Source organism: Castor canadensis, chromosome 17 (genome assembly GCF_047511655.1).
Source record: "Castor canadensis chromosome 17, mCasCan1.hap1v2, whole genome shotgun sequence".
Lineage (NCBI taxonomy): Eukaryota > Metazoa > Chordata > Mammalia > Rodentia > Castoridae > Castor > Castor canadensis.
In genome coordinates, this window is record NC_133402.1 from 49,880,088 (window position 1) to 49,893,593 (window position 13,506).

General features: G+C 38.4%; 1 protein-coding gene across 5 annotated transcripts in view; it reads left to right on the top strand.

The window, feature by feature from the left end:
- Rbm6 (RNA binding motif protein 6) overlaps positions 1–13,506 on the top strand; it is a 96,135-nt gene that overhangs the window by 35,112 nt on the left and 47,517 nt on the right. For 3 of the 5 annotated variants that reach the window (XM_074059067.1, XM_074059069.1, XM_074059068.1), the window contains exon 6: positions 2,299–2,372. The exons of the other annotated variants lie outside the window; for them this stretch is intronic. In XM_074059067.1, the coding sequence (XP_073915168.1) occupies positions 2,299–2,372 (74 nt within the window). The remainder of the gene's footprint in view (positions 1–2,298; positions 2,373–13,506) is intronic. 5 annotated transcript variants of the gene reach the window in all.

Consider the following 13,506-nt stretch of genomic DNA (forward strand, 5'->3'; position numbering starts at 1 on the left):
CTTTCCAATGACTTTAGTATCAAACTCTGCTTGTTCTTCGGCAAAGTGTGAATGTTGTCATAAGTCTGTTTCAGCAGATTCCGTGTGCTTATCTGGGCCTCAGTGGTCACTTCTTTAAGTATAAAAAGGAAACTTAGGGCTTTGTAATTTGGTGTTAGTTTCCCAAAATTTTTCATTTTGGCAGCTATTTAGAAGGTTGCTTTTTTATACACCTGGGCACTCCTTTGATATATAGAACATCTGCTTGTTCCATGTCTAGCCCTTTCTGATTGTGGACATACTTTTGAGTGTTTACAAGTAGATATTTGGTGATAACAGGCATCTTATGTTCTTTATGTCATCCTTCACTGTTTCCAAAGAATGTTCAGAGCCCTTTACAAAATGCAGAATGTTTTATGTATCAGGTGTTTCATCAGGACAATTCACTTGAAAGGAATTAAATAACAAAACATTTTCCATTGTTAATGGGATATATATAAATATGTACACTAAAGTATTTTTATTTCTTCAAAGAGTTACTAATCAAAGAGAAGACTGATTTTGTGGTAAATTTAAGCAGAGGTTTAATCCATTTTGGCCAAAGCAGTGAAATTAGAACAGAGAATCTTTCTAAGCTAATGATGAGATTTCTAATAGCTTTTATATCTTCTTCTTAGACGTTTCCTAAAACTCAAAGCAAGGATCATCCTATATCATTGTAATGTTTCATAGTGAACTTGGAATATTTAATAATTCTAAAATCAAAGCTTATTACTGTCACAATCATTTTAGGCCATTTATTCCATGTAACAAGGAATCTAACCTGTTTCACCATATTTGGTATGTGTTTTAAGTTTTACTTTATTTATTTTGAGATAAGGTCTCATGATGTAGCTCAGGCTAGCCTTCAATCTTGCTGTATAGCCCAGATTGGCCTTGAACTTGTGATTCTTCTGCCTTGGCCTCCCCAGTGTTTGGGATTATAGGCATGTGACACCAGGCTCAGCTACTTACTTAGTCCTTTCTATTGTGCTCCTCTCCCTTCCTTCTAGGGATAGAACCCAGAACGCTGTGTATCACTGAGCTACACACTCTAAGCAAGTTATACTTTCTACTGCTTTAGGGGTATTTTTGGCCTTTAGTACCTTGATTTGATGATAGCAGTTTCTCATTGTATGTACTTTGTGCTCGGCATTTTTGTAGGTTTGTGTTTTTTTTTTTTTCCCCTAAGTTTTATTTCTTAGCTGAACAAATCACTTTTGTTGTTGTTTCCTTTTTTTTTTTTTTTTTTTTTTTTTGCTATTCCATTTGCACAGTGTAACTCCTAGAGATCAGCTTCTTTGTCCTGTGAGGCAGTGGAGGAAGCATGGAAGCCACTTGTGGAGCATTGCAGTGACAAGGGTATTTTTGCAGTTATATGGTTGCCAGTCTCAGAGATTCTAGGATAGTATTAAAGTTCAGCAGCTTGTAAATCCCATGACTTCCAGTCTCATGGGTCATTAGAGCCTCAGGCCTGTGCTGCAAATGACATTTGCTCAGTAATAAGGTGAAGGGTATTTTATAACTCTAATGGTACGTACAATTCTTTAACATGTATTGATTGCTAACAACTGCTGTCTTTCCCCCAGCCTGTCCCACCATCAGTTTTTGTGCATAACCACAATTTTGGACCTAGCCATTTATATTTATGCTTTTTTCATAAAGATTTTAGCTGGTTTGTGACTTGTTTGAAACAAGGAAACAAAGAGGAGACCTGAAATGGTCTTTCCCCTGTCAACCAGAAGCCTCCTGTGGTATCCAAATGGAGTAGTTACTTCAGTCTGTCTGTACTTATCTTTGAAAGTAGTTTCTGCTTGAGGAGTAGTCACTAGTAGCATAGCTTTGGGATAATTGCTTTTCCTTCTTCTCTCTGGATACATTTTTTTTTTTCCCCAGATACTTTCCTGCTCTTGTTGACTTTGTTTTTCCAGAAGATTCAGCCTGTGGTTAAAATGTTTTGGGGTTCCCACATGAACTTTCTGTGGGATTATCCAATTCTGGGGCACTTTGCCAGTTCAACAGTACTAAAGAGGCTAGAGGATCTTCTTGGTTAATAGAAAAGGACATTTTGGAATGAATTTCAAAGTTCAGAAACATCCAGACTTTCCTTCAGTATTTTTCCTGTTTGGGGGTAGTAGCAACTTTGCTTAGAGTAGGGGAGGGAGGGGCTAGTTGGGAGGGCTTGTGATTAAGGGGTTCAGAAACAGGGGATTTAAGTGTGTCTTTTGTGTTTGCAAGGCACTAACACCACTCCCGTCTGTATTTAAATGCTGTCCCCAGGTTACGACTATGGCTATGTCTGCGTGGAGTTTTCATTCTTGGAAGATGCCATCGGATGCATGGAGGCCAACCAGGTTGCTTTATACTTCGGTCAAATGATGCTGGAAGGATATATTTTTTTATATATGGGGAGGGAGGGGGTCAAATGATTTCACTTTCGAAAGGTACAAGCAATCTACCTTTGGAGCATACCACATTCCTACCAAAATGTGGTTGTGAGGAGAAACTTAAAAGACTAGAGAGGTTTCTTTAGAAGGGTTAATGGGCACAGAGTATATTTAAAAAAATAAGTTCCCAGTTGTAGTTGGATTAGTTTCAAAAGAATGTAGATGGAAAAATATGACTGAAATGGGCATCCTGATGTAAAAAGCCATCCTCGATTGTCTAGAACCCCAGTGATCTGCCTGGTATAGAAATTCTAGGTCAATGGTTGCACCCAGACCTTGGGTGAAAATTACTGATGGTGATTCTTGTGGCACTAAGGTCCTGCCTACATGTGTTACTTTTGAAAGAGGACCATCAGGGAGGAGAGGGGAGTAGCGTGTTCATGTCTGTCATTTTCATCATTGTTCTTTGCCAGTTGGAGTTGTGTTCCTGTCCCTGGTTGCATATAGTCAGAGTTGCTGAATCTGAATCTGTACTTACCTTAGGTTTGAACCATCTGGAGTTATTCAGCTTACCACATAGAATTATCATTTGTGTCTTTAACTGAACCCTGACCAGTAGTTGGGAGAAATTACTAGATAGATAGAATCCTTCTTGTCATGGTGTTTCCTTGGGAAAAGTAGTTTGCTTTGTGCTATCTTAGGTCCTCTATCTGTAAAGTGGGAAAAAGCAGCTTAGGGATATAATTTGATTTTTATGTACCCACTGCCTGTACTTACTAGTGTGAGTACAGTAAGCTCAGCATCTTAAAAGGAGGCTCTTCCAGAGAAGAGTAAGTATGAGATCTTTTCTGTAGTCTGATGGCCTTTCCTCAGCTTTGTTCCACTCAACATGGCTCATATACTTAATTGTTCCCTTCTTTGGTAGTGTTTTCCCCTTATGAGTATGGAGATGACATGATGTAAATGCTTTGAGGAAGCATTAATTAGAGGCGACTTTTTACCCTCCTGGAGGTACTAGGGTTTGAACTCAGGACTTTGTGCTTGTTAGGCATAGAGGAAACTTTTGATGTATCCTTACCTCTTGTTAGTAGTAGCACTCAGATCATCAAAGAATAACTGAATTAAATAACTGTTCAGTGTTAAATCAGATATTTAACAAATATTATGTATCAGAGATTATGCTACTACCAGTTTTAAAGAATGAAGGTTCCAGTGTATATGCTTATGATTGATTCTATTCTGACAGTGTCCAAATTTGAAAACACTAATTTAATTCATAAGCTATGTGTTCTTACCAGTCTAATACCATTACACTAAATTCTTTGAGCAGTAGAAATATGTGTGGGAGAATCCTGATAGGTGCCATCTCTTTTTTTTTAAATTCATTTATTCACATGTGCATACAATGTTTGGGTCATTTCTCCACCCTACTCCCTTCCCTCACCCATCTCTTTTGTATTATTTCCTCTATCATGTACTTCTCCTAAAGTAGCATTGCTTTTTATCAGTGATATTTGATCTTTGATCTTAAAAACATCAATATTGTCTCTTAATTGCTTCCTCTGTCCATTCCAACAAAAAATCCTGTCTGAAGTGTCCAGCACCCTAAAGAGTAGTATCAAATAGAACTAGGTTTTCAATTGGAGCTACATCTGGTAAAATGTTTGTTTATACCAATAGCATTGAGAGGAAATGGTTTATATACATCTCTCCCCACTCTTCTCAGCCATTTTGTGAATACTCTTAAGGGGTCCCAAATACCTGATTAATGCCCAGTGATTAGGACTCCAAAACAAAACAGGAACAAAGGCAGTATTCTTCTTGGTGTGAAATAAAGTGTTTTATTAGGTAGCAATTCTTATGCATAGGGTGCCATGTGGTGCTCTGGTTCAAGATTACAATTAAGAGATAGCCTCCTAGCCAGATACGATGGTGCTCTCCTTTAATCCCATCTTTCAGGAGGCTAAAGCAGGAGAATCTCAAGTACGAGACCAGGCTGTGTTATATAATGAAATCCTGCCTTAAAAAACTAAAAAAGATGTTGGGGCATAGCTTAACTGGTACAGCAGCTGCCTAGCAAGCATGAGGCTCTGAGTTCAAGCCCTCCCATCCCCTGCAAAAAAGGTCTCATAAAATATATAGAATGTGAGGGAAGAAATCTTGTCTCCTCAAAGTACATAAAGTGTTTATAGACGATGAAGTATGTCCTCCCATTCATCCAATTCTCCTTTTTTCCAAGTTTTACTTATAGACCATGTTGGTGCAAATTCTGAGTCATCAGAGATCTGTTGGGCACCTCTATGCAGGGCCTGAGTGTGTTTCTGTATGCTTCTGAGATTTCTGTGATATGATTTGAGTTGAGACTTTTATAACTCTTTGTTATCCTCTTGAGGATGTGAAATGTCTTTTATTTAACATTGATACTTAAAGGTCTAGGGATGGGCATAAAGGAGCTTTCTGCCAGCTTGCTTTGTTAAGTATGGTGGGTTATATGTGCATTAGTAAGGTTGCTCAGGATGATAACCAAGGCACCTTTACCTCCCTTCTCAGTGCCTGTGTGAAGATGTCAAACAGGAGGACTCTCTGCAGCAGTACTGAACATTGTGGTTGGGGGATTGAATAGGGGGTATTACAGTAGCTGTCTGTCTATCTGGGGAAATAATTTCCAGCAGTTATGAAGTTAGAAGTCTTTTAGCTTATGTTTTTGCCATCTCTGTCTAGGAGAAAGAAGCAGCCAGAATGAGAGTCAGAGCCTCTCATTCTGTCCCTACTAGGAAATATATTTCTAGCACTGTCATTTGTCCTTGTCTTTTTTTGTTGTCTCAGTCCATGTGGATTGAGAAGACTATCATGTCCTTTTGCAATGTGTGCCATTCCACTGGGATTTGGGGAGATAAGTAAGAAACATGTTAAGAGTATTGATTCCTTTCAGTGGTTGCCCTGAAACTGTTGGCATTTGGTCTGTAGGAATATAGCATTTTATTTTATCAAAAGTTTTGGTGTGATACTTGTTGCCTGTTCCCATTTGTCCAAATCCTCTCCCTGCCCCCCCCACCCCCCACCGCTGCTTTTTTTTTCCTTCTTCTTCTTCTTCAGTAGTAGGGCTTGAACTTTTGAGATCAGGTCTCATGAACTATTTGCCTGGGCTGGCTTTGAACTGTGATCCTCCTGAACTCTGCCTCCAGAGTAGTTAGGATTACAAGCGTGAAGAATTCATTTCTCTGGAATTTTTACTCAACTTTCTGTGTGGTTGAATTAGCCTGACTTTCTGAGGTAGAAGGAAGAGGATGCTGTTACTTTCAAACATGAAAATCCTTTAGACACTGTCTTTTTCTGGTGTGGGAGAATGATGCCTGTGAAGTATTTTTTTCTTTTCTTTTGCAGTACTGGGGTTTGAACTCAGGGCCTCACACTTGATAAGCAGGTGCTGTACCACTTGAACCACTCCACTAGCCATTTTTTGATTAGGTATTTTCAAGATAGAGTCTTTTGAACTGTTTGCTCAGGCCAGCTTTGAACCACGATCCTCCTCATCTCTGCCTCCCTGAATAGCTAGGGTTTTAGGTGTGAGCCTACTGAAAGTTTCTGAAGTAGTAGTTTTTGTGTCAACAGAGTGAAGGGAGTTGATGTTATCAGAGATATGAGAATGATCAGGATGTTTGTGAAGGCACGTAAATGAAGCCAAATCTTTTTCTTTTCTTTTCTTTCTTTTTTTTTTTTTTTTTTTTAGACAGGGTTTTGCTATATAACCCAGACTGGACTTAAATTCATTATGTAGCACAGGCTGGCCTTAAATTAAAAGATCTTCTGTGAGTGCTAGGATTATAGGTGTAAACCACCATGCCCAGCTGAAAGCCAATCTTAAGCGTGTCTATGATTAAAATTGGAAAAATGGGGGAAAAAAAACTTAAGTTCTTGGTGATGGGAAAACTATTTGTGGGCTATGGTGAAACATTTCAGTGAAGATCCAAATTGCTGGAAACTTGCAGGAAATCAACGCGCGTCAACTCCCTGTATAGCTATCCTTATCTCAACTAGCAAAAATCCTCTTGGTCCTTCCTATTATTTTTTATACTCTCTCTTCAACAAAATTAGAGATAAGGGCAAAATACTTTCTGCCAGTATCGAGGGGGGTTGGGGGGGAGAGGGAGGGAATGGGAGAAGGGGGGAGAAATGACCCAAACATTGTATGCACATAGGAGTTAAAAAATAAAAAAATAAATAAAGTCTGCATATGAGGGAGAAAAAAAAAACAAAACAAATTGCTGGAAACTTATTCAAGTTAGTAATAATGACATAATGCTGTCTGAAACACTTTAGTACTTAAATTGTGTACATTCCAAGAATTGAAAAAATGGCAACAATCTGTATAAATATCCAGAAGGTTGTGGTTTTACTGAAACAATTCTTACCTCAAAACTACTTTAATGAGGAAAATGTGGTGTCCTAACCAGAGCTCCCTTGTATAACGTGTGACTTGAGTCATGCCATTCTTCCTAGAAATACCAATTTCATTGCTTTCTTATTGCCCTCAGTAGTTATTGGTGGAAACATGGAAAAATGCAGTCTAACAGGAGCACAAACCAACGTCTTTAAAATTTCTTGTTCTCAGGAGAGTTGTGTTATTCAGGTGGCTTTTCTTTTTTTTTAATTAATTAGAGTCTCATTATGTTGTACAGGCTGACCTCAACTTCATGATTTTCCTGCCTCAGCCTCCTGAGGGCTGGGATTTAAAGACATCATGCCCAGCCTGCAAATTGGAGGTATTCAGGAGAATTAATAATAAGTTTAAGGATTGGTGATTTTTTTTGGCAGGGGAGTGGTCCTGGGGTTTGAACTCAGAGTCTCTAGCTTGCTAGGCAGGGGCTCTACCATTTGTGCTATGCCTCTAGCCCAAAGATTGTTAATTGATTATGGTCACTTATCCTGTTATGGTGGTTATTGATTCAATAATTAGGACTAGACTGGGCATAATGTAGTAGTTAACACATAGATTCTAGAAGTAGACTACTTGTGGTTGCATCTTAGTTCTGTTGCTTCCTACTGTGTCCTTACTTACTCTAGGTATTAAATGAGTTAGTGCATGTAAGGTGATTAGAACTGGGCCTGGCATGTAATGAATGTTGAGTGTATGCTTTTTGTTACCACAACAACTTCTCATCTGGAACAAAAAAGTTGTAAGGTACAGAAATTCCAGTCTTGGCTTCATGTAGTACGAGTATATAGGATTTGGTGGATTTGGTGGCAGTACCCAGGATTTTTTTTTTTTTAATGGTAATGGGGTTTGAACTCAGTGTCTTACACTTGCTAAGCAGGTGCTCTACCACTCGAGCCACTCCACCAGCCCATATTTATTTTTCTTTTGTATCAAAATGCTTCTCATTTAGCCAGTTGTTGAAACTATTTTCACAGGACTGCTTCTAGGCCTCTCTAGAAGCTTCTAGTGTCTTAGCCTTTAAATTTTAAATTCTCTCAAGATTAAGAACAAGAGACAGACATGGAATATAGAGTATGGTTAACATGAAATATAGAGTATGGTTAGGCCATGTTAGAAGGCTTTAAAACCCTAAGCTCTGACAACTAGTCCTTGGCTTGGCCATACCTCAGGCTCTAATTATAAGAGGTACTTCTCTTAAATTGGAAAAATAAACATCATTTGGAAATTTTAAGGTGACCTTCCAATATGTCTCTTATGATAAGTTTGTAATTATTTCTGCCATACACAAATTAAGGCTCATTTTTGTGGAATGAGGTGATTTTGTTCTTAATTTGTTTGAAATTGAATATGTGCCTGTATATAGTAACATGTGCTTCAATGTTGTCACATCTGTTTGAGCTTGTATTTTTTTGCTAATATTTGACTGTTTATAAAAATGGGATTGTGTGGGCTGACTGAAGTGGTAGAGTGCCTGCTTAGCAAGCATGAAGCCTTGAGTTCAAACCTCATTACTACAAAAAAAAAAAAAAAACAAAACAGAAAGAAAGAAAAAAGGATTGTGTGAGGTACTAATTTTGTGGCTTTTAGAGCTTGATTACAGATGGTAATTAAAAATATAAGCAGAATATATTTAATTTTAATTAGCTCAGGGGTTCCACAACAGGCTAGTTCAGTTTGTAGCCTTGATTATAACTTTAGCTTGTGGCCTTGTATAGGAGGTACTTTGGAGCCTTTAAGAGATGGGGGCTATAGGAGGTTCTTAAGTCACAGGGGGCCTTGGAGGGTAATGCTCATGAGACTCCCCAAGTTCTCTAGAGAAGGTTATTTATAAAAAGAGCAAGCCTGGCCCCACCCAGCTCTCTTTCTTTGTTTCCTGAGTCAAGATGTGGCCACTTGCTCCTACATACATTCCTACCATGATGTGATGCCACCCTCTGTCTTCAAGAGAAGTTGCACAAATGGGGCTGCCTAATCTTGAACTTTGAACTTCCAAAACTGAGCTAAATTTTGGTTATGGTAATGAAAAGCTGATGGTACCTAGAATACCTCTAGATGGTATACAGTTAGTAGCAAAGAAAGATTTAGAATTATGACTTTATTACTTCCTGCCTTTTTTGTAACTTTTGTGGTGCTGGAGATCAAACCCAGGACCTTGCACATGCTACACAAGTGTTCTACCACTGAGCTACCTTTCCAGCCCTTGTTTTTTTTTTTTTTTAAGAAGGGGTGCAAATGTCACTTACTTGGTCCATAAGTATAGTATATTTGTCATTTGAGTTTTACAAAACATCAACTATAAATAACCTAAAACTATAACAATAACACAAAAATTGACTTCTTGGGGCACTGCTGGCTCATGCCTGTAATCTTAGTTACTCAAGAGGCAAAGCTCAGGAGGATTGCTGTTTGAAGCTAGCCTGGGCAAATAGTTGGCAAGATCCTATCTCAAAAATACCCAATGTAAAACATGGCTGGCGGAGTGGCTCAAGGTGTAGGTGTGTGTGTGTATGTGTGTCTGTCTGTCTGTCTGTCTGTCTTCTTACACAGACACACCAGAACTGAGTTTGAGTAAACTAACATTGTTTTACATAATATATATAGTGCCAGATAACATTTAAACCCAAATTTCAATGCATAGCACTTGATACTTCTTTGAATCTGTTTCAGTTACAAGTAGAAAAAATGGTTCAAACACTTCAAGCAAAAATAAACTGCCCTTGGTTTTTTGAGACAGGATCTTTCTGTGTAGAGCAGACTGAACTCAAACTCAAGATCCTCCTGTCTCTGCCTTCCGAGTGTGAGTTAGAGGGGCATACTACCACACCCAGCTTTTTGTAACTTTTGAATTTCAGTTTTCTCACCTATAAAATGAGGTGTAATCATAGCACCCACTGTAAAGACTTTTTGTTTGTGTGTGGTATTTGGATTTGAACTCAGGGCTTATACCTTGTGCCACTCCACCAGCCCTTTTTTGTGGTGGGCTTTTTAGAGATAGGGTCTCATGAACTGTTTGCCCAGGTTGCTTCAAACAGTGATCCTCCTGATCTCTGCCTCCTGAGTAGCTAGGATTACAGGCATGAGCCACCAGCACCTGGTACCACTATAGGTAATTTTTGAAGTTAGAATATATTATGTATGTAAAGTATATGGCATAGTAGCGGTCATGTGTTAAAGTGATTTGTACTAGAGGGTGATTATTTGATGCTGAACTCTGTACCAATTCCTCTTTTTCCTTGGCTTCTTATCAGCCTCTTGGGATTCATAGATAGTTGAAAAGTGGCGCTATTGCTTTGGGAGCTGAATCTTTGACAGCCAATCTGCACAATACTTTTGCTTAGGGCCTGTCCCATAAAATTGAGATATCTGGACTAAAAATGAGACAGTGAGTACTATGCTAACCCTCTTGCAGTAGAGAGCTTTATTGTTTTTGAAGCTAATGGAGATATTTCTTCCATCACAAAATTTTCATAGGTTGTATGAGGCTAGGCACCTTTCAATGTATTGAATTCAGAGGTTACAACATATCTTTTTATCTCATGTTCCACAGGGCCAACTGTTCAGACGTTGTCAGTCATTCTTTTTTTTTTTTTTCTTTTATTATTCATACGTGCATACAAGGCTTGGGTCATTTCTCCCCCCTGCCCCCACCCCCTCCCTTACCACCCACTCCGCCCCCTCCCTCTCCCTCCCACCCCCTCAATACCCAGCAGAAACTATTTTGCCCTTATTTCTAATTTTGTTGTAGAGAGAGTATAAGCAATAGTCAGTCATTCTTTAGCTCATAGATGATATGAACATATTTCTTGTTCATGGTAACCTGGTAACCACTAATCTATTTTCTGTGATAGACCACCCTCTCATCTACACATTTCTCTCTGGAAATAGCATGTATAAATATATAACACAAATTTCACTTGGCCACAGATTTTTTTTTTTTTGACAAGGTATCCTTGGTATGTAGCCCAAGGATAGCCTCAAACTCATGATCCTGCTGCCTCAGCCCCCTGAGTGCTGGGATTACATGGTTTATACTACCATGTCCAGCCTACTTGGCCACAGATTTTGGTAATACATCATAAATATACAACATTAGCAGTATTCATTGAACCACTGGTGGAGTGGTTCAAGCAGTAAGAGTGTCTGCCTAGCAAGCATGAGGCCTTGAGTTCAAACCCCAGTGCTAAAAAAAATAAGAAAAATTACTATGTTTTGTTTGTTTTGTTTTTTGAGACAGTGCCTCCCTATATGGCTCACATTGGCCTCTAACTCTTAACTCTCCTGCCTCCTCCTGAGTTCTGGGATTATAGGTATGTACCAGCCCTCCCAGTGTGAGGGTTCTTTCAGTAAAGGAGTGAAGATTTTATTGTGGTAATTAACATCATAAAACTCAACCTGGACTGTAGACTTGGCTCAAGCAGTAGAGTGCCTACTGTATAAGCATGAAGACCTGAGTTCAAATCCCAGTCCCACCATAAAAATAAGTTTCTATCAGTTTTAACAGTACAATTCAATGATGTTTGTTTGTTTTTTTATTTATTTATTTGGAGACAGGCTCTCGCCATGTAGTCCAAACTGGCCTTTAGCTTGGAATTCTTCTGCCTCGGCCTTCCAAGTGCTGGGATTCTAGACATAAAACACCACTACACCCAGCTCCAGAATAAATTTGTTAAATAACCAAAAGTGACAACATTTTTACAGTCAGCCTGAGATATTACAAAGGTAGTTTTATCTTCCAACAGATTGGGAAGTGGACAGATCAATTACACTGTCTTGGGAGCAGTTGCTAGAAAAACAAAGCAAATTGATTTACATTTCAGATAGTTTTCCAGGGAGAACTTAACAAATGAGTACTGATTTTCATAGCTTTGGTTATGTTATATCAAACACTTGAATCTTTTAGATTATCTCTCTCTTTATTGTAGAGAAAGTTTTCATAAAACTGTTAAGTGAGATCCCACATGCTAGATTAGTTATAGAGACAGAACTTGAAGTAAAAAATGAATATAATTTATCTTAATACAGACCTGTTTTGTGTAGAATGCTGTATGATATGTGATTAGTCTGTTTGGAATCACATTAGAAATATTAAAATACACCACGTTTTAACTTCTGTTGACACAGTAAATGCTAAGTACCTTCTATGAGTTCTTGGGCTAAGTGACACATATTTATTTAAAAATTAAAGGGCTGTTACTTGGCTCAACAGTAGAGCCCTGAGGCCCCAAGTTCATCCCCAGGACAGCCAATAGATAGATAGATAGACAGACAGACATATAGAAGGATCAGAGTTTAAAAGTTTTTTAAGCTTTATTTTTTAAATTTATTTTTTACAGTACTGGGGATCAGACACAGGATCCCCAGGTAGAGGGCTTGCTATAAAAGCCCTCTACCAATTCAGCCATGCCCTCACCTCTTTTTTTTTTTTTTGTTTTTGTTTTTGTTTTTTGGTAGTAATGGCCCTTGAACTCAGGGCCTTATGTTTGCTAGGCATTACTTGAGCCACTCTACTACCCTTTTGTGTGGGGAACATTTTCACCTATTTGCCTGGGTTAGCTTCAAACCTCTATCCCGCTAATCTCTGCCTCCTAAGTAAATAGGGTTGTAGGCGTGAGCCACCAGTGCCAGGCACCCTTTTATTTTTAGCTTATTTTTATGACAAGGTATTGTACTAACTTTGCCTGGGCTAGCCTCAAACCATGATCCTCCTACCTCTGCCTTCCATGTGGCTGGAATTACAGCTGTGTACCACTGTGCTCATCCCTATATTTTATTTTTAATTGTATATATTTATGGGGTACAGTGTGATAGTTTGGTGCATGTATACATTATAGAATATTGAAACAGGCTAATTAACATGTCCATCTCCTCAGATACTTATTATTTCTGGTAAGAGCATTTAAAATTGTTTTATGGTGATGGGAATTAAGTCCTTGGCTGCACACTTGCTAGATAAACACTCTGCCAGTAAGCTATGACAATTAGGAAGGCATTCTATCACTGAGCCATGTCCCCAGCCCTTTTTGCTTTAGTTATTTTTCTCATGTATTTCTTTGAGTTGGCCTGGTCTGTGATCCTTCTACTTAAGCACGTAGCATAGCTGGAATGACAGGTGTGGACTACTACACCCAGCTTTTTATTGGTTGAGATAGAGTCTCACACTTTTTGCCTGGACTGTCCTTGAACCTCATTCCTTCTAATCTCTACCTTCTGAGTAACTGAGATTATAAGCATGAACTGTCATGCCTGGCTACACTTGACACTTTTGAAGAGTACTGCAGTTGTTTTATAAGGTGCCTCTCCATTTGGGTTTATCTAATGTTTCCTTTTGATTAAATTCAGGTTATGCATTTGAGGCAGTAATATTGTATCTTTCCCAGTACATCATCAAGTGGCATATAGTTTTGTTCTATGATACTAAATTTGATTTCTTTGTTAAGGTGGCAGTTGTCAGGTTTCTCCACTGTGAAGATACCATTTTCCTCTTTATAATCAGTATCTTGTGGGAAAATACATTGAGATTATGTAAGCATCCTATTTCTTAGCATACCCTTTTCACTTAGTAATTTTAGAATCCATTTATGAGTCTTGCTTGTAGCAGTTATTTTTCATGGAATTTGTCTAATGATAATTTTTTATTACTTCTTTCCTTCTACATTTATTGGA